This window comes from Chiloscyllium punctatum, chromosome 5, assembly GCF_047496795.1.
Source record: "Chiloscyllium punctatum isolate Juve2018m chromosome 5, sChiPun1.3, whole genome shotgun sequence".
NCBI lineage: Eukaryota > Metazoa > Chordata > Chondrichthyes > Orectolobiformes > Hemiscylliidae > Chiloscyllium > Chiloscyllium punctatum.
In genome coordinates, this window is record NC_092743.1 from 108850315 (window position 1) to 108874045 (window position 23731).

Below are 23731 nucleotides of genomic sequence, written 5' to 3' on the forward strand. Positions count from 1 at the left end.
TCAATTGCAGTATAGTAACTGTGCACAGTAAACCATCAAACAACAAAACAACAAAAGGCCAGTCTGTTTTTGCTGATATTGATGAAGGAATAAATGTTAGTTAGGATATCAAGAGGACTCCTATTTCTCTACAAATCATGTCAAGAGATTTTTCACATCCACCTGATTTTGATTTGCTTTTCCAGATTAAGCTAAAAGTATTGTCACTTTTACATGTCTTCAAGTTTACCTACAAAGGACCAAAACATTTCTGTAATAGACTTGACAGAAAATAGACACTGGAATTTGACCTTCCTCAGCGTTTCCATCCAGCTGCAATAAAAGGCACTTTCGAATTGGACAAAGAAAGTATTTTACATTCTTTTTAATGTAGTGATGTGGTCTGGGATCTTGGTGAAAGCTCATTATATTCAGAGACAAAAAAAACTAGATGCTAGAACCCAAAAGTAGACATGCAGGAGGCTAGAAGAACACAGCAAGCCAAGCAGCATCAGGAGTTGGAGAAGTCCGACATGTCGGACCTTCTTTAGGAATGTAGGTGGGGGAAGGGGGAGTTGCAGATGCAGGGGTGGGGGAGGAAGGTTATGGGTGGCAAGAGGAGCAGAGGGGTGAGGTGGTGATAGGTGAATACAGGTGGTAGGTATGGAAGATGAGGTGTTTTGAAATTGAAGAACTCAATGTTGTATCCTCCGGGCTGTATCTGGTGCTCCTGATGTGGTCTTTTCTACATCGGTAAGACCAATGTAAACTAAGGGCACATTTCACTGAGCATCTCAGCCGGGCCCGTAACAGCAAGCCTGACCTCCCAGCCACTGGCCATTTCAATTTCCCTTTCCATTCCCTCTCCAGTATGTCCATCCTTGGCTTCCTCCATTGTCACAGTGATTCAGACTACAAATTGGAGGAACAACACCTCATCTTCCACCTGGGCAGCCTACAGTCTGGAGGACTCAACATTGAGTTCTCCAATTTCAAATAACCTTCCCACCTATCCCCTGAGACCCTTTCCAGAGCTGCCTCCTCCTTTCCATCTCTCTGACCAATCCCTCCTTCTAGCTACCAACCAGATTCATTCTTCCTATTGACCTACCAAGTTGTACCTACCACTTGTATTCACCTAAAATCACTTCACCACTCTGCCCCCTCCCATCCATAATCCTTCTTCCCTCCTCTTTATCTGCAACTCCCCCTACCCCCATCTGCAATCCTGCAGAAGAGTTATACCCAATACAACGGACACTCTCCACCTCCTTGCTTGCTGTGCTCTTCCTGCCTCCTGCTTGTCTACCCTCATTATATTTGGCAGAAAAACTTTAGACTGCGTACTTTTCCCACTGCACATTGGTGGCACTTGTCCCAAACTTTGGTGCATTCATTTCTTCAGCTTTATTCTCAGCTAGGTTGATGCTGTAGATTGAAAATGCATGTTACCTACAATGAATTAATCTTGAGTTATCTACATTGAAATGCATCTAGTACTCTTTTGCCTACTTTGGTTTTAGTTACCACTTGTGCTGCTCCTAGGCGGCCTCACCAGACCAACTGGGCATCCAGTCTCAATCCTACAGAATTTTCAGTCACAATCCTACAACATTGCAAATATGACTAAAGTTCTAAGATATAAATTAGTAATACTAAGTTGTCTTGTAAGATTCTTTGCCAACATCATTTCCTGAACAACACATTCAGTGTCACCTTTGTCAACTAGTTTGTACACATTTTCAGGTCATGTCAAAAATTATCATGAGCTTATTCATGGTAGAGCACCAGCATTCCAATTTAAAGGATCATCTATTTCAGTCAAGGTTAAGATGCAAATTAAAATGGCTTAATTAATTGTGTTAAACAGAATATTGTTATTTTCATTCAATTTCCTCATGAAAAGATGTTCAAAAGAGTGAACGGAAATCAAATAATTTAAACTTACTTGGCACCTCATCAAATCCTTAGGATTTCTTTTTAAATTCATTCACAAGATGTGGGCATCACTAGCTAGGACAGCATGTACCTCCCCACGTCAATTGTGCTGAGGTGGTGGTGATACACCAAACCAATGAAATAGTTGTGAAGCAGATTCACTATGGTTACAAAGCCAAACAAGACAAGTAATATGTGCAATGAATGGGTTCATTGAATAACCTCGATGACCAGTAAACTTTTTTTATGGCATTGTTTGAAGGAAAAGACCAGAACAAAAGAAATGGAAGTACAGTATGACAATTAATAAAAATATTTCCAAAATTACTTAAATTCAGAAAGACAATTCAGAGCACGGAAAGTAAAATAAATGCACATCAAACACAACAAATATCTCTGTCATGAAGTCACACATGCTGATCATTCATAAATCAGATCAGTCTATAATCCAAGTGATCTTCTGTCAATTAATATTCTTTGATAATTCCATAACCTGCAATCTTAACAAGTTGTAGATATAATACAATTTAGTCCTGGCTGCCTGTTATAATCTATTACAGATATACTTCTGCCAGCATCTGCTGCCCTCTATAGGAAGATGATATTATGACATTTACAGACCTAATTTTAAAAAACTGTGATCAACATTTTGCAAATAATGAGCGCTGAACTGAATACAAGTTAAGTAGAGCTAATGTGTTTCAAAGGATTCTGCAAGCTATAATTATCTGCATCAAAATTGTTCATTCCTTTTTAATATCTGCACTTGCAGTAAATCTTTGCAAACTACAGAATTAAATCAAAATATTGTAGATGTAGATTCTAAAACATAAGAGTTGAAAATACTCAGAAGGTCTGGCAGCATCTTTGGACAGAAAAGCAGAGTTAATGTTTCAAGTTGTATATGATTCTTTTTCAGAACTATAGAATACTTTGGGCATGGATAACCCATTAAACTTTTTACATAAGGAATGACATCACAGGAGAACACAAGTTCACGAATGTCTAATCTTTAGTTTATAGAACAAAAGAAAGTTTACATTATGGCAGAGAAATCTTATCATTCAAAATGTCCACACTATAATGTAGGGGATCATGGACATTTCACATGACTTACTGAACACATGTACAGGAAGCATCACTGGTGACAGAATATTTAGCTCCAGGTTTCAGAATTTGAGCACAGGCTGAAGACTTTGGAGTGCATCTGCTAGGCTAGAAGTTATCGGAACTGTACTTTCAAATAGATGGCCACACGCAGGTTAGAGGTATGAAGAAAGATAGGAATGGGTGACCACCAGGCAGTCTGAGAGATGCAGACTACAAGATGCAGGTGGATAGTGCAAGAGTCCTTTGTGGTCTTACAAGAATTGGTTTTATATTCTGTATATTGATAATTGCAATGTTTCCTCAGAAAAATGCAGCGTGTGCCAGGCCAAAGGCACCATTAGTCAGCTGTACAGGACAGAAGGAAGAAGAGTGGAAAAGTAGTAGTAATGAGAGATTCATTCATTAGTTGGGGAACAGACTGATGATTCTGCGACCACAGATGTGACTTCAGGAAAGTATACTGTCTCTCTGGTACAATGGTCTAGAACGTCAAAGGTGTTGCAGGACATTCTTTAGGTGAGGAAGTGAACTTGCTTTTTCAAGAAGGCTAATGGAATACTGACTTTTATGTCAAGAGGACTGAAGTACAAGGATGCAGAAGTTATCCTAGAGTTATACAAAACCCTGTTTAGTCCCCACTTCGAGTATTGTGAGCAGATCTAGGAACCACACCTTAGGAAGGATATATTGGCCTTGGAGGGAATAAAATATAGGTCTGCAAGAATGATACCTGGACTTCAGGAGTTAGATAATGAGAAGTCATTATAAAAATCAGGCACGATTTCTCTATAATTTAGAAGATAAAGGAGTGATCTAATCAAAGTCTTGAAGATGTTAACAAGAAAAGACAGACAGATAAAGATAAACTAGTTCTACTGGTTAGACATTCTAGAACTCAGGGTCATAGTCTAAAAATTAGGGCTAGATGAATCAAGAAAAGATGTTAGGAAGCGTTTTTATGCACAAATGATGGTTGATGCTAGATAAGTTGGTAATTTTAAATTTCAAATAGATATTATTTTGTTTAGCAAAGGTAAAATTTAGGTAAATGAGCCAAAGATACGTACATGCAGTTAGGCCATGATCAGTCATGATATCATTGAATGGTCATACAGGTCCAATGGGCTGAATGGTCTACTCCTCTTTCTATGTTCCTATGTCGTGGTCAATGTTGTATCAAAAATGCAGTTAGGAAGGTGAATGAGATCCCAGTACTATTTGCCAGTGAGTACAAAAATAAGAGGAAAAGGCAGATAAACACATAGCTGTAAAGATGCAAGTCAGACGTGCTACACCTGAACAAAGGTGAGTCCTTTTTGAAGTGTTTTGCTCCTGCTGCACAAGCGAGTTTAAAATATTTCTGTAGGGTTGTGGGAACCGGGAGATAATAGTAGAGAGCAATGCCAGGTGTGTTAAAAGACTGGAAGGGATATATAGTACTAGAATAGAGAATAATAAATTCATAGTTGGAATTGAAGTAAGAGAGTAATTAAATTTTTCTAAATGAAAATGACACTGCATATATGTGAATGCTAGTAAAGTAAATAAATATAGACTCCAAAGGATCCCGAGTTTCCAGTTGTCTGCCACCTCAACAGAGCACTGTGTTCCCTGGCTAACTTTCTATCTAAGGCTTGCTGCTCCAGAGAGGCTCAGCACAAGCTGGAACAATAGCTTCTCATTTTCCACTCAAGGACACGGCAGCCTTCAGGACTCAATATCAAGTTCAATCATTTTCGGGCCTGGGCACCTTTTTCCAGGTCCTTTACCCATTCCCACACTACAGCTCCTATCATCACATGGGCTGCTCTCAGTGCACTAAACCCATTTTCACCTAATAATGGTCCCCTTTAGCAGCTTTCTTTTTCCCTGGCTTACCATCATCTATTCCTTTGTCTGCTTAACTGTCTATCTCCTGCACTGGGTTCCATCTCCACCTATTACTTACTGATCCACCAATCACTCCCACTAACCCCTGTCTCAGCATTTTATACCAGCTTTTCCTAGCTACTACTAGTTCTCAGGAAGAGTCACTGGACCTGAAACATTAACTACTTTCTCTCCACAGATGGTACCAAACCTGCTGAGTTTCTTCAGCAATTTGTTTTTCTTTTAGTACAGTAAATAAAATTGGTGAGTTACAGACACAGATATGGTATTATGATATTGTGGCAATAACAGAGACCTGCCTGAAGCAGGGGCAGAATTGGGTTTTAGATATTCTTTGTCACAAGGTATTCAAGAAATTAAGGTGAGTTCAGGACAGCATTGCAGTACTGGAGAAGGAGGATGTCCCAAAGGGTTCAATGGCAGAGCTAAGAACAAGAAACATGTAGCTACATCACTCAGTGTAGTTGACAGGCCATCAATCAGTGGGAAGGTTGTACGGGAAAAAATTTGCAACAAAATTAGAAAGAGATGCAAGAGTAATTCAACAGTAGTTTTAATAGGAGACTTAAATATATACTGAGATAATGATAGCATTAAGGGCAGGGAAGTTAAGTGTTCTTATATTGTGCTCAAGTGAACTTTCTGCAACTGTAAGTGTCCAATCTGATAAAAAAAAAGGAAGCACTGCTAGTCCGGGGTCTTGGAATGAGGTGGGCCAAGTAAATCAACCGTCAGTGAGGGAACTATTAGGAGGTAATAGTCATTGTATCATAAGGTTTAAGATGAAAGTAAAGACAGATAAAAGACAATCCAGATTAGGAATAATTAGCCAAGGAAGTTCTGACCTCAATGAAGCTGAGCACTTTAGCCCAGAGCCAAATATTGGAAGAAAAGCATAGCTAAAAAATGGGCTATCTTCAAAGAAGACATGCTTTGAATATGGTCACGTTATATTCCCTCAAAAGGGCCCAGTAAAGCAAACATATCCAGAGGTGCCTTAATGAAAATAAAGTAGAAAATAAAATTAAAAAGAATAGTGGGCTTGTGAAGGAGTCAGTTACAAAATACAATCAAGAATCAAGCTAAATGCAAAATGCTCAGAAGGGAAGCAAAGAAGCAAAGAAGAAACATGAAAATGTTTGGCAACTAATATACTGGAGAATTTTGAAACCTTAAATGAATCATTAAACAGTGGTAAAAAGTAACAGCAGTGATAGCTAACAGCCCAAGAGGAGATTTAAACATAGAGGCAGGTGGCATGGCTGAGATATTGAATAAATATTTTGTTTCTGTCTTTACCAATAACGCAAATGTTACCCAGGCCACTACAACAGAGGAGAAAGCATAGTTAATGGAAGGGCTCAAAATTGATAATGAAGAGATATTGAATAAGTCATCAGTACTTTGAGGTGACAAGACACCATGGCCAGATGAAATGTAAGAAAGGATACTGAAGGCAAAGAGAGTGGAAACTGCAGAGGCATTGGCCATAATCTTTCAGTCTGCTTGGGCATGGGATGATGCCATAAATCTGGAGAATTATAAATATTCTGTCCTGGTTCAAAGAGGGTGTAAGGATAATCCCAACAATTACAAAATAGTCAGTTTAATTTTGATGATGGGAACAACATGAAAAAAACAAAATCTGATCTTGAATTAATATTTACATGGACAAATGGGTTAATTTTTGAGAGCAAATGTAGATGTTGTAAGAGAAAAATCATGCTTAACTAACTTGCTGGAGGGAAGTTGAAGTGGGAACGGGGGGGGTGAGGTGATGAGGGTAAGTCTGTTTCTGTAGTATACATCAACTCGCAAAAGTCAATCAACAAGCTACTGCACAACAGACAGAAATAATAGCTCATGGAATATAGGGGATAACAGCAATATAGATACAACTTGGCTGAGTGATATGCAATAGAGTACAATGGTGAATGAATATTTTCATGCAGGAAGAAGGTTTGTAATAGAGTTGTCTGGGGCTCACTATTAGATCCTTGTTTTTCTTGATTTCCATGAATTACCTAAATATTAAGTGTGCAAGGAACTATTTTAAAGTTTGCTGGCAAAACAAAAACAAGGAAGGCAAACAAAACTTCAAAAAAATAACATGTTGATGGACTAGGAGGTGGCAGATGAGTTAAATGTTCAATGCAATAGAAGTATGATATGATACATTTTAGGAGAAAGAATATGGAGAGACTGTATGAAGGTATTACTTCAAAAAGATGTGCAGGAGCAAACAGACCTGGGTGCATATGCATGTTATTAAAATGGCAGGACAGGTGGACAGCATGGTTAAGAAACCATACAATATCCAAGGATTTATTAATACTGACAGCAAACATGGGCAGGGAAGTTATGTTAGGCCTATATGCGACACTAGGTAGATCTAAGCTAAAGTATAATGTACAGTTTTGGGTGTAATGCTTTAGGAAGAAAATGAATGCATTGCTGAGAGTGCAGCAAAAGGTTCACAAGAATGATTCCAGGGATGAGAAACTTCAGTTATGAAGAAAGGTTAGAGATGTTGGGACTGTTTTGCTTGGAGAGGAAAAGATTAAATGGAGATTTGATTGAAGTTTTCAAAATCATGAGAGGACTATACAAAGTAAACAAGGAGAAGCCATTCCCACTAATAAACATGTCAAGAATGAGATAGCACAGATTTAAAATGATATACAAAAGAGGTAAAATTGTGACACAAGAAGAAACCTTATCACAAAGTAAATGGAATGGGTCTGAAATGCAGTGACTAGAAGTACATTGGAGACAAGTTCAATCAAGGCATTCAAGAGACCATAAGATAATTATTTGAATGCAAAAACATGTAAGGCCATGAAAAAAGAGCAGGAGGATGGTGTTATGTCATGATGTTAATTTGAAATGCTAGCGCAGACATGATGGACTGAATGGCATTCTTCTGCACTGTACAGTGTCTAAGAGCACAAAAGTTTGTAACTTAGTTGACATGTATTTTGCATATTAGTCTATAAATAAACTAGATAATCCCATATTACTGTTTATGAGTTAAAGGATTTGTTTCATAAATGCCACCTAAGCTAACAATTGCCATACCTCAGAACCCAATCATGGGAGAAAGTGAGAACTGCAGATACTGAAGAATTAGACTCTAAAAGAATGGCACTGGAAAAGCATAGCAGGTCTGGCAGGAAGTCATTCGAGGAGCAGGAGAGTTAACGTTTTGGGCACAAGCCTTTCATCAGCAATGTGGAGGGGGAGAGGGGATGAGGCTCCCCTTCCCACTCTCACAAGGACATACAAGTCCTGGGTCTCCTCCATCATCAAATCAAATTCACTTGCCAACTGGAGGAAGAATGCCTTGGGACCCTTCAACTACACATCATCAACATCAACTTCTCTAAATTCCAAATCTCCCCTGCCCCCACCTCATCCCAGATCCAACTCTACAATTAAGCACCACAATCTTGACCTGTCCATCTTCCTTCCCACCTATCCACTCCGGCCTCGACACCAACCTATCACCACCTGCATCCACCTATCGCCTTCCCACCTACCTTCCCCCTACCCACACCGCCACACTCCTATTTATCTCTCAGCCCCACCACCACCATCCCGCATCCCCCCCCACCCCTCCCCCAAACCCCTCCCCGCATTCCTGATTAAAGGGTTTATATCCAAAACATCGACACTCCTGCTCCTCGGATGCTGCCTGACCTGCGATGCTTTTCCAATGCTACACTTTTTGACTCAGAACCCAATTATGGCTGGTGATATTCCACATCACACTTGTTGAATTCTTGTGTCCTATCCTGAACACAAAATTGCCATGCACATACTGGATTGGTAAGTAAGTACTTTCATTTTACTTGAAAATCTTAAATAGGTTTATTTAACAAAATGATAAATTGGTCTGTAACTGAAAGATATGTGCACATCCTTATTCTAACATGCTGCTGCCTGGGTTACTCATGGGTGCTAGTCACCCTGGTTCTTAACTCATTAGCATATACAGTTCTTAAAGCAGTAATACAACATCACCACTCTTCAGCACCAACAGACTTGTTTCTTTCCTTCTTTATTTCCTTCTTATTCACATGTCCCTCGACTGACTGTGTGAATGAATGCACCTCTGTATATGTGAATATGTTTGTGTGACTATATTCATAGGAAGCAAGGCAGTTGTGCCCTGACTACTTTCCTTCCTTTGATAATGTCTGAAAAATTGACTAAGTTGTCATTTGTTATGGGATCTTGCTGAACATAAAATGTCTGCCTTGCTTGTCTTACAATAATAGTTACTGCATTCCAGTAGCATGCAACTAACCGAATGGAAATGCTGTGAGGAATCAGAAGAATACGGAACATCAATATAGTTATTTGCTCAATCAGATTTTAGTTTTGCGTCCTTCACTATCCACAAAAATCTCCAAATCATCACAAAACCCAGAGCTGTGATAGCATGGAGAGTATTCATCTGCCTGTCCCCTTCTAAAGGATATGCCATTCTTGCTTCGACAAATTTCGTAATTCTGTGGTCACTGAGTCAAATTTCATGAATTCCCTGCCCAACATCTGTGTGGGCATTGCATTATCACAAGAATGTGAACAGTTCCATCTGGCACAGCACCACCTACTCAGTGCAACTATGGATAGACAATTACTACAGTCTGGTCAACATCACCTATTGCCAAAGAATAAGCAGGTTTCATTAAAAAAAATCCAGGCCACAAACTGGTGGCCCCCAAAAATAGCTGAAAACTAGTCTAACCTCAAAAGTATATCAAACAGGTCCTGCATTAAAGGACATACCTTTTAGGCATGCTTTGAAGAAGAGTTGAAAAGGGTGGCACTGGAAAAGCACAGAACGTCAGGCAGCATCCAACGAGCAAGAAAGTCAACATTTTGGGAATGAGCCCTCCATCAGGATTGTGGAGGGGGAAGAGGATGTCAGATAACTAGGGACTGGGGCTGCAATTATACTTAAGAACAAATTTAGTTGACTCTGGAAGCTGGTGTGAAACACAAAACTTTTCAAATTTCCAGTCCTATCATTGGCCTTTGTCAATTCTAGAAAGAAAACAATTTTTTAAATTTTATTCAGTGTTTTACTCAAGTCTCCTCTGCATAAGCAGCATGACAGCTAGAGTGCAAATGGTAGAGAAAGTGGCTTCGAAAAGAAATGTGTCACAAGTTTTGAGAAGATTTGTAGCTCAGGTTAAGGTTCTAGATGTAGGTTTGCTCACTGAACTGGGAGATACAGTTTCATAAGCTTTGTCACTACACTAGGTAACATCATCAGTGAGCCTCCGGATGAAGCACTGGTGGTATGGCCCACTGTTTATTTATGTGTTTAGGTTCCCCTTGGGTTGGTGACATCATTTCCTGTGGTGATGTAATTTCCTGTTCTTTTTCTCAGGGGTGGTAAATGGGATCTAAGTCAATGTGTTTGTTGATGGAGTTCCGGTTAGAATGCCATGCTTCTAGGAATTCTGGTGCATGTCTTTGTTTGGCTTGTCCTAGGATGGATGTGTTGTCCCAGCTGAAGTGGTGTCCATCTTCATCTGTACGTAAAGATACTAGTGAGACTGGGTCATGTCTTTTAGTGGCTAGTTGATGTTCATGTATCCTGGTGGCTAGTTTTCTGCCTGTTTGTCCAATGTAGTGTTTGTTACAGTTCTTGCAAGGTAATTTGTAAATGACATTAGTTTTGCTTGTTGTACACATTCATCCTAGGACAAGCCAAACAGAGACACATGCAAGAATTCTTAGAAGCATGACATTCCAAGCGGAACTCTATCAACAAATACATTGACTTGGACCCCATTTACCACCCCCTGAGAAAAAGAACAATAAATGACATCACCACATGAAATGATGTAACTGCTGGAAATGACTTCACCAACCCACGGAAACCTAAACACAAAAAATAAAAAGCGGGCCATACCACCAGTGTTTCATCCAGAGGCTCACTGATGACATTACCTGTTATGGTGACAAAACATCTGAAACCGAACCTTCTAGCTCAGCAAGCAACCCTACATCCAAAAATGTTTCACCATCGCCATATCTAAAAAAAGCAAAATAATCAAATACAAGCTACTCTTCTACACCTCTTACTAGTTAGCTACAAAAATAACACTGGCAAAGGCCTGAGGATTCCTTTGGAGCTGCACTACCCTTGTGGAATTGAAGCAAAAACTCTTTACTCTCAGTCTAATCCATCTGCATTGAAGTTTACAAATTCTTCCCTTCATTTTGATCATTAGATTAGGTATATTTATTCACTTTCTGCCACTATGTTCCTGTTGAACTCGGCATTTTTTACATCCTCAAGCATATCATTGGAGGACTGCAGCTTACTTTGGAATATCTTTTCACTGGTACTGATAATTCCTCTTTAACATCATCTAGCAAAGTTAAATTTGTATTTATTTCTACTGGAAATCCTTGCAGATTGCTGTTATTTGAAGTTTCTTCAAAAGATATTTTCACTACTCTTGTAAAGTCTTCAAATTTCTTCCTGTTGGCTGAAAACATAACCTTTTCTTATGCCAACTTAGGAAATTTTAATTAATTCTTTCTTCTTTTTGGGTTCTGCCATGATTCTACGAAGTCCAATGAAATTTTCTACTGGCTGCTCCTTAACCAGTTGGACAACAATGGTTTGTTTCTTAATTGGAGTCTTGGCACGAGCTGAAGTGTTGTTTGCAAATTATATGAACATTTTCAATTCTCTTACCCTCTTTGTTTTGTGGTATTACTTGTAGAACCTTGACCCTTGAATGTAATTCTACTTGCACCATGTAGTTTCATCTCTGTAGACTATAATTTAGCCATGATCTGTTTGGACAGTGACACTTGCACCAATATTAAGCTTAAAATTAACAGGATGTCCAATAACATACACAAGTTCCATCAAAGTCTAATCAGCTACATCACCAATTTCCCTTGGAAATGCCGTATAGTAGCTGATGCAGCCAGACTGCACCAGAGTGGGAGCGAACGGAGAGCAGACTAGGAAGGTAAGAGATTATAAAAACTTACCTTCATGTTGGGGCCTTCATGTTGGGACCAGAGCTGAGCGGGAATGAGCAGAGAGCAGACTAGAAAGTTAAGAGATTCTGATTCTGGGAGGAAGGGGGAACTGAAAAGTGACATCACAGGAGGGCTGTGATTTCATTGGCTAATAAAGAGTCTGCTAAATTTAAATCTGTGTTAAATTGAATCTTGTTAATTTACTGGTTACAACTTGCATAAGCAGAGATACAAAAACAGTTGAAAACTTTTTTTTAATTTCAAAACTAATTAAATAAAATAAGGATGGAGGGTCAAATGATGTGCTGTTTCTGCATGATGTGGGAGCCGGAGGACCCCATTGTGGTTCCCAGTGACCAGCCTGTAGTAAATGTTGGTTGCTGGAAGAGCTCTGGCTCAGAGTCGATGAGCTCGAGTCTGAGATTCAAATATTGTGACACATCAGACAGGGGGAAAGTTACCTGGATGCTGTGTTTCAGGAGAAAGTGAGGACTGCAGATACTGGAGATCAGAGCTGAAAATGTGTTGCTGGAAATGCGCAGGTCAGGCAGCATCCAAGGAGCAGGAGAATCAACGTTTCGGGCATGAGCCCTTCTTCAGGAATCTATCGACGTTTCGGGCATGAGCCCTTCTTCAGGAATCTATCGACGTTTCGGGCATAAGCCCTTCTTCAGGAATCTATCGACATTTCTGGCATGAGCCCTTCTTCAAGAATTCCTGAAGAAGGGCTCATGCCCGAAACGTCGATTCTCCTGTTCCTTGGATGCTGCCTGATCTGCTGCGCTTTTCCAGCAACACATTTTCTGCTCTGATCTCCAGCATCTGCAGTCCTCACTTTCTCCTAGAAGGTTCCTGAAGAAGGGCTCATGCCCGAAACATCGATTCTCCTGCTCCTTGGATGCTGCCTGACCTGCTGCGCTTTTCCAGCAACACATTTTCTGCTGTGTTTCAGGAGACAGTCATACCTCCTTAGACTAACTAACTTGAGTTCAGCCAGTGGTCAGGGACAGAAGGATGTGGCTGTGAGTGAGGCAGGTTGAGGGATTCAGGAAGTAGAGTTGCAGGAGCCTCGGCTCCTGTCCTTGTCCAACAGGTTCAAGAGCTTTGCTCCCTATGTGGACAGGAATGGAGACTGCAGGGAGGATGAGCAAACGGACTGCAGCACTGTGGTGCAAGGAGCCATTCAAGTCGCAGGAAGAGAAATTTTGTTGTAATTGGGGATAGTATCGTTAGAGGCATAGACACTATTCTCTGTGCCTGGTGCTCAGGTTTGGGATATCTCATCTGGGCTGCGGACAAATTTGGAGTGGGAGGATAAAGATCCAGTAGTTATGATCCACGTAGGTAACAATGACATAGATAAATCTAGGGCAGATAGGGGAGCATTAACAGCTAGAAGCTAAATTAAAAAGCAGAACCAAAAAGGTAATAATCTTTGTATTACTACCTGAGTTATGAGCTAATTGACATAGTGTCAATAAGATTAAGCAGGTAAATGCGTGGCTCAAAGATTCATGTGAGAGAAATGGGTTTGAATTCATGGGACATTGGCACCAGTACTTGGAAAGAAGGATCCTATTCTAATCTAATGGGATGGCCCTCATCTGAACTATGCCAGGACCAGAATCCTACCAAATTGCATAACTAGGACTGTAGTCAGGGCTTTAAATTAAATTTGGGGGGGTTGATTAGTAATAAGGTAAATTAGAAAACACGAATTAAAGGAGGAGGTAAGAGTGCAGAACTCAAGAGAGATTATTAAAATCTCCAGCAAAAACACAGAGTGGAAAGAGTGTATTGAAAGGGTTAGCTATCAAACTTCAAGCACACTGGACAAATTAATGACAATGAGAAGAGTAACAGTTAATGCAAGACTGAAAGTGTTACATCTGAATGCATGAGTATAAGGAATATGGTAATTGAGCTTGTGCTGCATATCGAAATGGCAAGTATGACATGGTGGACATCATGGAGACGTGGCTGCAAGAGCATCAGGATTGGTAGCTGAATATTCAAAGATCCGATCGAAAAGATAGGCTGGTGGGCAGAGAGGGTGGCATTGACCTATTACTAAAAAATGAAATTAATCCAATAGTAACAAACAAATAAGGGTCAGATGGTATACAATCTGTGTGGGTAGAATTGAGGAACCACAAAAGGTGAGTTAAGTATAGGCCTCCAAACAGTGGTCATGAGCTGGAGCGCAAGATACACCAGGAGATAGAAGAAATGTGTAGGAAAGGAAACGTTACAGTGATCATGGGAGATTTCAATGTGCAGTGGACTAGGAAAATGAGGTTGGTAGTGGATTACAAGAAAAGGAATTTGTGGAATGTCTACAAGATGGTTTTTTGAAACAGCTTGTAGTGGAGCCCACCAGAGAACAAGCAAATTGGATTTTGTGTTGTGCAATGAGACAGACTTGATTAAAGTGAAGGAACCCTGAGGAGGCAGTGTTCATAATATGATTTAATTAACTCTGCAATTTGAGAGGGAAACAATAGAATCAGAGGTAATCGTATTAAAGCTGAACAAAGGCAACCACAGAGGCATGAGGGAGCAGCTAGGTAGAACTGAATGGGACAGAAGCTTAGCAGGAAAGACAGTGTAGCAGCAATGGCAGGAGTTTCTAGGACTAATTCAGGAGTCACAGCAGAGATTCATCCTGAGGAAAAAGAAGCATGGTACAAGGAAATTGAGGCAACCATGGCTGACTAGGAAAGTCAGGGACAGCATAACAGCAAAAGAGAAAGTATATAATGTGGCAAAGGGCGGTGGTAAGCCAGAGGATTGGGAAGCTTACAAAGACCAACAGAGGGCAACAAAAAAAGAAATAAGAAGGGAGAAGATTAAATATGAGGGAAGGCTAGCCAGTAACATAAAGACTGTAAGAAGATATATAAAAGACAAAAGAGTGGCAAAAGTGGACATTGGGCAACTGGAAAATGATGCTGAAGAGATAGTAGAGGGGAACAAGGAAATGGCCACGGAACTGAATAATTACTTCACATCAGTCTTCATGGTGGAAGACATGAGTAATATCCCAAAAAAATCAAGACAGTGAGGGGACTGACAATGGTGGTCATCACCAAGGAGAAAGTGCTAGAAACACTGAATGGCCTGAAGGTAGATAAATCATCTGGACTAGATGGATTACACCCCAGAGTTCTAAGGGAGCTAGCTCAAGAAATAGCAGAGGTGTTAGTGTGATCTTTCAGGAATTCCTAGAGACAGGGAAGGGTACCAGAAAATCGCTAACATGACATCCCTGATAAAAATGGAGTAAGGCAAAAGACATAAAATTATAGACCGATTAGCCTCACCTCAGACATGGGTAATATCCTGTAATTCACTGGAAAGGACAAGATTTCTGAATATTTGGAAGTAAATGGTAAAATAGGGCAAAGTTTCATCAAGTTTAACAAATCTGCTAGAATTCATTGTGGAAGTAATGAGCAAGTTAGACTAAGGAGAGCCAATAAATGTCATCTACCTGACTTCAAGAAGGCCTTTGACAAGGTGCGGCATGGGAGGCTACTGAAAAAGATAAGTGCCCATGGTTTTAGAGGCAAGGTGCTGGCATGGATAAACACTTGGCTGCCCAGCAGAAAGTAGAAAGTGGCGATTAAAGGATCCTTCTCAGGGCAGCAGCTGGTGACAAGTGGTGTTCTGCAAGGCTCAGTGCTGGGACCACAACCTTTCACGTTATACATTAATGATCTAGACGAAGTAACCGAGGGCATTCTGGCTAAGTTTGCAAAAGATAATAAGACTGGTAGAGGGACAGGTAGCATTGAAGAGACGGGGAGGCTGTAGAAAGATTTGGAGAGGTTAGGAGAATGGGCAAAGAAGTGGCAGGTGGAGTACAATGTAGGAAAGTGTGAAGTCATGCACTTTGGTAGGAAGAATAGAGGCAAATACTATTTTCTAAATGGGGAGAAAATTCAGAAGTCTGAAGTGCAAAGAAAGTTCGGAGTTTTAGTCCAGGCTTTTCTCAAGGTAAACTTGCAGATTGAATCAATAGTTGGGAAGGCAAATGCAATGATAGCATTTATTTTGAGAGGACTTGAATATAAAAGTAGGGATGTATTTCTGAGGCTCTATAAGGTTCTGGTCAGACGACATTTGGAGTATTGTGTGTAGTTTTGGGCCCCATATCTCAGGAAGGATGTACTGGTCTTGGAGGCGCGTTCAGAGGAGGTTCATGAGAATGGTCCCAGGAATGAGAAGCTTAACATATGAGGAACATTTGAGGACTCTGGGTCTATACTCATGAAGATTAGAAGGATGAGGAGGGATCTAATTGAAACATACAGAATATTGAATGGCCTGGACAGAGTAGATGTTGGGAAGATGTTTCCATTGTAAAAAAGACTAAGACTGGAGGGCACAGTCTCAGCAGAGTGAAGACCTTTTAGAACAGAGATAAGGGGAAACTTCTTCAGCCAGAGAGTGGTGTATCTATGGAATTAATTGCCACAGAAGGCTGTGGAGGCTAGGTCATTGAGTATATTTAAGACTGAAAATGATAAGTTCCTGAGTATCAAGGGGATCAAGGGTTATGGGGAGAAAGCAGGAGAATGGGGTTGAAAAACATATCAGCCATGTTTGAACAGTGGAGCAGACTCAATGGGCTGAATGGCCTAATTTCTGCTTCTGTGTCTTATGGTCTTATATACTTTCTAAAGGAGGAGGTTCTACCACATTATAGTCAGTTCTTCTATAACACGATGGGTGCATTCTTGTGCAACTCTATATTATAGAAAAATTGTGCTTTAGAAACAGCGAGTATCAAAACAATTGTGTTCCAGTGAATTTGCCTTGATGAAATGCACGTTATAGCAGAACAACCTGTAACCTCTTTGCACCTGTAAGCATTTGACCTTTTGGTGCTCTGTAACTGCATCCTACTCCTTCACTTCTTCTGGAATTTCTGATTTTACAGATGCAGTTCTTTTGTCATAGTTGGGAACTGTTTGTATATATGAGGCTTTCTCTGTTTCACAGGGCTGTCACCAAATCTTAGTATCTAATTTTCAGCCTGCTCTTCAACATGGCTTGTCATATGTTTCTCGAGTGTTTGTCGTCATAAAATAGATAAGTTCAGTTCTTCTCCTAAAACATGGCTGCTCTTCTCCTTTCAGGATTTGTCCTATTTGTCTTAAAGTCCTTGTGATTTCTGCTTCCAGAACAATTTCAATAGCTTTCACCAAAATCAAGTCTTTTATACACTTTCACCAGTCAAATCTTCTATGGGATGTAAAACATCTGATAAAGACTCATCAAGAACTCCAGGAAGAATTGTGCCTCATATAAATTCTTATGTTGAAAGTGGGGAATGCAATGATAGTAATGCCATTTAGAAGAATGAGGAGGATCGCATAGAAAACAAAAAATTGTGACACAACTAGGTTGGGTAAATACAGGAAGGGCATTCCTGATGATTTCTTGGGAAGTCCAGAACCATGGGTCACAATCTAAGGATACAGGGTAAACTATTTAGATGGATGAGAGAAAAAAATGTCTTCACCCAGAGAGTGGAGAGCCTATGTAATTCACTGCCACAAAAAGTGGTTGAGGCCAAAACAATCAATGTTTTCAAGAATTAGAGACAGTTATTAAGGCTAAATGGATCAAAATGAATGGGAAGAAAGCAGGAACAGGTTTCAGAGTTGGATGATCAGTCATGATCATATTAAATGGTGGAATAGGAGAAGGGCTGAATGGCATACTCCTGCCTCTATTTTCTATGCTGGTCATTGTCTGGCATTTGTTTGTGACGCAAATGTTACTTGCCAATTGTCAGCCTAAGCCTGAATATTGTTCTGGCATTATGATGGAGGCAATGTCATTGATGAAGCTGCTGAAGATGGTTGGGTCTAGGACATTTACCCTGAGGAATTCCTGCCAAGATGTTTTCAAATTTTGTTGTCATAGAGTCATGGAGTCTTACAGCATGGAGACAGGCCCATGGACCATGTCGACCAAAATGTCCATCCACGCTAACTCCATTTCCCTGCACTTGGCCCATACTCTTCTAAACCTTTCCTATCCATGTATTTGTCCAAATGTTATGGCCTTAATAAAACTTTCAGCCACAACTGTAGTTTAAATTTTGAATGCTCCACTCTTATCACAGCCTTTAATTTCTTCTATCTTCTCCCATTGGACTCTGCATTCAAAATCATTTTCATGTAAGATAATTTTCCGATAAAGTGGCTTTAGCATAGATTAAATTTCTGGCCATTGTTCTGTCTAATGTAATCAACCTCATTGAACCTGGTCATGATGGCCACAACATTTGTTTTGAAGATCCAAGATGGCAGTGCTCCATCCGTTCCTTTGCTTTTTTCCTCTTTCTTTTTACTCTTTTATCTTTTATTTCTCCTCTTCTCGGTCTCCAACCTCACAGCCTCGTGACTTCCCAACCTTGAACCTGACACCTCACAGCCTTGGAACTCCCAACTTCAGCGCAGATCCGACGAGGCATCCTCTTGACCTGGTGTAATGGCCTCCCAGCCTGGCAAAGCATCCTCCTGTTTCAGGTTGGCAGTCTATCAGGCCAGCTTGAAGTGTTCCCGACCCAGCATAGCAGTCTCTCGGCCCAGCATAGCGACTTACCACTGGCCCAGATGATGGTCTCTCAGCCTAGTCTTCCAGCAATACATGGAGTTCGCTCAGCCTGGCATACCTCAGCATGGACTTCCGGTCTCGAGGTGATTCCAGAGTGATCTCCTGGCCTCGTGAAGCCCAGCGCAGTTTTGGAGTCAAGGCTTGGTGTGGACTGGAGGTTAGGTGCTAGCATGGACTAGGTCACAAGTCGGTTGTTCTGAACTTTATTTTTTTCTGCATTTTATAATTTAGTCCTAAAATGTGCAATGCCAGACTTTTTACTTCTCTATTTTTGTCAGAACTGTAACTGAAGAAGCTGTACCTAGAGACCTTTGTACCTAAGATGGTGCCCTAAGTGGCAACTTGTACGTTTTTCACTGTACTCAAATGAGTACGTGATAATAAAATCAATTCTAATTCTAAGTACGCCTGTTTCCTTCTATCCTTCCCACTCTAGCCTTTACAGTGTTTATATAAAGTTTTTTTCCCCTTGCTTGTCAGTACTCCAAACTTTATTCAAGATTTCCAAAGTGCTCCCAGCAATCCTTCTTCTGCAAGGACTCCAATTTTTCAGTGCGACAAGTCTTTACACTCCTCCTACACACTGTTTTTCCTGCACCTGTTAATAGTTCCGTAGTGAAAGCTTTCTTCTAGAGTAATGTATTTGCCCTGCTGCTGCTTCCACAAGCACTGCTGACTGCTTACCTGTTTTTGCAATGTTAACTGCTGACTGACCAGCTGTGCCTTTGTAAAGTGGCAGTGTTCTTAAAGTGGTAAACTTACTTTTCTTCTGAATTTTTTTTTCTTGCATCAAATGGATTCATTTGTTTCACTTCTGTTACGTTGAGGTGGTCACAACTGATCAGCTGCCTATCCAATGTGTTGCAGGATAAACCACTATTGATCTTCATGAGAAGAGGCACTTATTAGACATAACAAGGTGTACTTTATTGCATGATATCAGTATATGCAAATTATATTGATAAATTATGTTTAATTATAAAGACTATCAGCAGACAAAGATCACACTTTTGTGTCCATTAGGGCCTTCTGCCAGACAGCCCCTTCTTTGCCCAAAGACTGTGTGATATGAGATTTAGAAGAGCTTAATACAGCTTCAACATTAACTCTGTCAGAACCACTATCTCATGTAAAAGACCAGATCCATGGCTTTCAGAAAGCTTTAAGATGAGAAAACAAAGAGTAGCAACAATCTTCCTGCAGGGCACAAACAAGTAGTTGATTTGCTGCCCCAAACAGAATAGTTTTCTCTGCAACCGTAAGTGCCTTATCTCTCAGAGTACTAAATTTGTTCTATTCTGGTGAAACAAACATGTGTGGAAGTGTACAATGCTTCCTGTTGAGGTGGTTTATTAGATAACGCATTTCTGAAATAGAAGAGATACCTTAACTTTATACCAGACTACCACTCCAGACTTTTGACTTATCCTGTTCACATTATTATGTAATACTCCAGGTTCTAATCTTTCTCGGCAGGGATTCATTCACAACACAAGAATAGAGAACAGACCAGATCATTATAATCTCCAACTGCTATCATCATCTGCTTTTGAGTAGATTCAGTTTTTACAAGTTTCCCTGATTCCAAGATGGAGAGGTATCCACTGCCTACTGGAGAATTATCTACATTGTGTGACACCATGTAAAGCAAATGAATAAAAAACCTCCTGCAAAATACAAATTCAGTTTCTCTAAACCTGGTCTCATTCTTCAGAAGTAGAATTTCTATTGCAGTGTATTTGCATTCACTGCCAGCAGCTCACTATGAAAACAATGAAGCTGAATCTATTCATTCTATATAATCTAGATTTTGCAATGCTGACTATTGGTCTGCACTCAAAAAACAAATTCAAAATTACAGTAAATTATCTTTTATATATTAAATTAAAACTCAAGAGGGCATATATGATTTACCAATTTCTGTACTTTAGGAAATCAAGTATGACAGATTACAAAAATTAATATAGATTTTGCAATGCTGACTATTGGTCTGCACTCAAAAAACAAATCCAAAATTACAGTAAATTATCTTTTATATATTAAATTAAACTCAAGAGAGCACATATGATTTACCAATTTCTGTACTTTAGGAAATCAAGTATGACAGATTACAAAAATTAATACTTACATCATTACAGATGCAGTAATTTCAATCTGATCTGAATTCATTTTACAAGTAAGCAACCATTAAAGAATCAGTATTAATCATCAGTTCAACACTGGCATTTAGGAGATCAATTACTAGTCAGGATTAAATCCACATTGACATAAACAAACAGAAAACATAGGTACCTGTTGGTGTACTGTAGGAAACAGCAGCATCTCCTCCCAGATCAGCAGGTGGGAAGTTTTCTTTTAGGAAAACAGATAATGTTACACTTCTTGACATTCCAGATTCTGTGAAAATATGCAACATCATTACTTTATTTCTTTAGTATGCTGCAAAACTGTGTATTTTCCTCTCTAAAACTGCAGAGAATATAGAAAACAATGGTTATTAAAAGCCATATTCTACTAATGTGGATTTTGAATACTTGCCAGAACAAACTAATCTGGGGAGAGACAGTGTAACCATGTTTAAGTTAATGTTCCACTGGAATGCCAACATTTCAAAAATGTCAAGAGATTGAGATATTTTCTCAGGTTTCTTGCAATAGGTGGTCTCTTTGTCACTTACAATCAGAAGCATATATTTATTGCTCGCTAATGAATCATAAGACAGCAGGTTACAAGTTGTAACCAATGTATATAATCTTGTTGTGCCAAATGATCACTATGATCGTTATTAAAAATAAGCATGCTTTTTGGAATTAACTTTATATCAACAGCTTTGATTATAATGAAAACCTTACAAATAAACACCAGCCCAAACTTTTGAACAGAAACTGGTACTTAACTATATAGATTTGCAGTAATTTCCATAAATATCACTGAGATCCAGAGTCCAAAGCTTCCAATTTAAACTGTTCTAGTGTGACTGTAATTCAGGATTGATGGGCCTAGTTCAGCAAATTCACTTACCTATGGCAGCAAAGTGAAGTTGGTCTTGTGTTACTGCCAGTGGAGACTGCACGCATACAGATAGTTTCACATCCTGAACAGCAAATCTGCTCCAAATTGTGACCTAGTTTTAAAAATAAATACAACTGAGGCAATTTTTTCAGAATATTTTGACTATTTGTTATAAAATGTCATGTACATTTAAGGTATCACCTACATCTACACATTCCAAAAGGGACAGAGCAAGATCAGAATTTCAGCTTGTCTTGGCTTGATTGGGTAAATCTACACCATGAAAACATAATCAAGCCAGACCCCGAGGGTCAAATTTGTTATGTAGAAGTACCTCAATAGGTCCACGAAGGAGAAAAAAATGGATTGATATGTTAAATCATTTGAGATGTGTGTGGAGGTTCATGTGCAGCATAAACACCATCACTGAACTTTTGAACTAAATGGCAATGACCCCCATTAACACCCTGTTAAATATATAAATGAACAATAAGAATAAATAGGTTTTGATGTAGATTTATAATTTACTACTTACAAAATTGGATTACAAAATAGAGGTAAAAAGGTTTTTTTGATTTTCAATGCTGTGAAAGTTGTTTTTTTTAAAAGAAGGGTCAGAAAGTCATTTGGAACAGTGACCATAACATAGCCTTTCCAAGAAATTATGTGCCTTGAGGGTATTAATTCAATAAGCTATCTTGTGACATAATTGCTACTTTTTGTTAACTTCAGCTTTTATAAGCTAAAAAAGGGAGGGCCAGAAAACAAAAGTAGATAGCAGATCAGAAGAAAAGAACAAAACCAGCAGCTGTGCTGCTTAGCAACTTAAAAGTAGTCAAAGCCTTGAGTTTATTGCTTAGAGTTTAGTGGGAATAGTCATTCAGTTAATCAGGATGACTGTGTATTGGGGAAACATAGTAACGTAGAGAATCACATCTGGTGATTGTACTGAAAGTCATAAAACAAAAATGTTTGCAACTTCATCCACTTAGTTAGAAATGTCATAGTGAGGATAGGAGTGATATTCCAATGGAGTTAATATCTGGAAAGGAAATTGCTGGGAAAAAAAGGTTGAATCTTTCTTTTTACAGTCTAAGAAAAGTTCATTTTATTTTATATATATACATAAAAGCTTTATTACTTTTCTTTGTGTAATAAACGTATATAAATCTTGAGAAACTGTCTCCCTCTCCTTGAAATCAATCATTATCAGTCTTCTCAAAAAAAAATTGTTGACCCCAAGACCCTTGCAATCTGCAGGACCATCTTCAGGCTGATAACATCTCAGTAATAGTACCTGTGCTCCTGAATGAGTCACGCCCCTTGATAAGCTATTCCAATACAACTACATATCAGCAACAACCCAGAAATATGGTAAATTACCAGGGTACATCAAATCCACAAAAAGTAGGACAAATTAAATCCGGTCAATTATCACTTCATCAATCTATTGTCAATGATCAGGAAAGTAGTGGAAAAGGTCACCATGGCACGATTAGGTGGCACTCGATAGCAATAACGGCTCCGTGACATTAAGTTCAACTGAGACCACTCTTTCCTTACAGCCTTGGTTCAAAAATGGATGAGAAAACTGAAACCCAGAGGTGAGATCAGAGTAACAGCCCATGATACAATTTGACAGAGTGAGATACCCAGAATTTCTATCAGTGTGTTGTAATAAACACCCAGTACCTCAGTCCAGAGGCTGTTGCTAAGTAAGAGTCGTATAGATCCATAAGGATTTTTCAGATCTGTTTGCTCAGCAATTCTGGCAATGAAACTCCACCCTTATCTCTTTAAACATTTTATTTGTCACAGTTTCCTAAAGTGTCTTGTTTATTTTTCATAAACAGCAAATAGACCGTAGTCTCCTTCAATGTTTTCACTTTGCAATTCCATGCAAATATATAATCAATCCTTTTCAACTTTGCACTATCTGACTATCAGTTTTACAATTCTCATAGCTAATAAATATATGCATTCTCAGCAGTATACATACGCTAGTTCCAAAAACAGATCCAAGGCTGGGGAGTCTGCGAAGAATTACTCATCTCCTGACTCCCCAAAGACTGTCTACATTTGACAAGATGCACATCAAATATTCTGTAAGAGAATACTCTCCACTTTCCATGATAGGTGAAGATCCAAC

General features: G+C 39.3%; 1 protein-coding gene across 5 annotated transcripts in view; it reads right to left on the bottom strand.

The window, feature by feature from the left end:
- Window positions 1-23731, bottom strand: part of bbs9 (Bardet-Biedl syndrome 9) — a 546582-nt gene that overhangs the window by 436068 nt on the left and 86783 nt on the right. For all 5 annotated transcript variants that reach the window (XM_072571014.1, XM_072571013.1, XM_072571017.1 and 2 more), the window contains exons 14-15: window positions 21592-21694; window positions 20863-20967 (exon numbers count right to left, since the gene is read on the bottom strand). In XM_072571014.1, the coding sequence (XP_072427115.1) occupies window positions 20863-20967; window positions 21592-21694 (208 nt within the window). The remainder of the gene's footprint in view (window positions 1-20862; window positions 20968-21591; window positions 21695-23731) is intronic.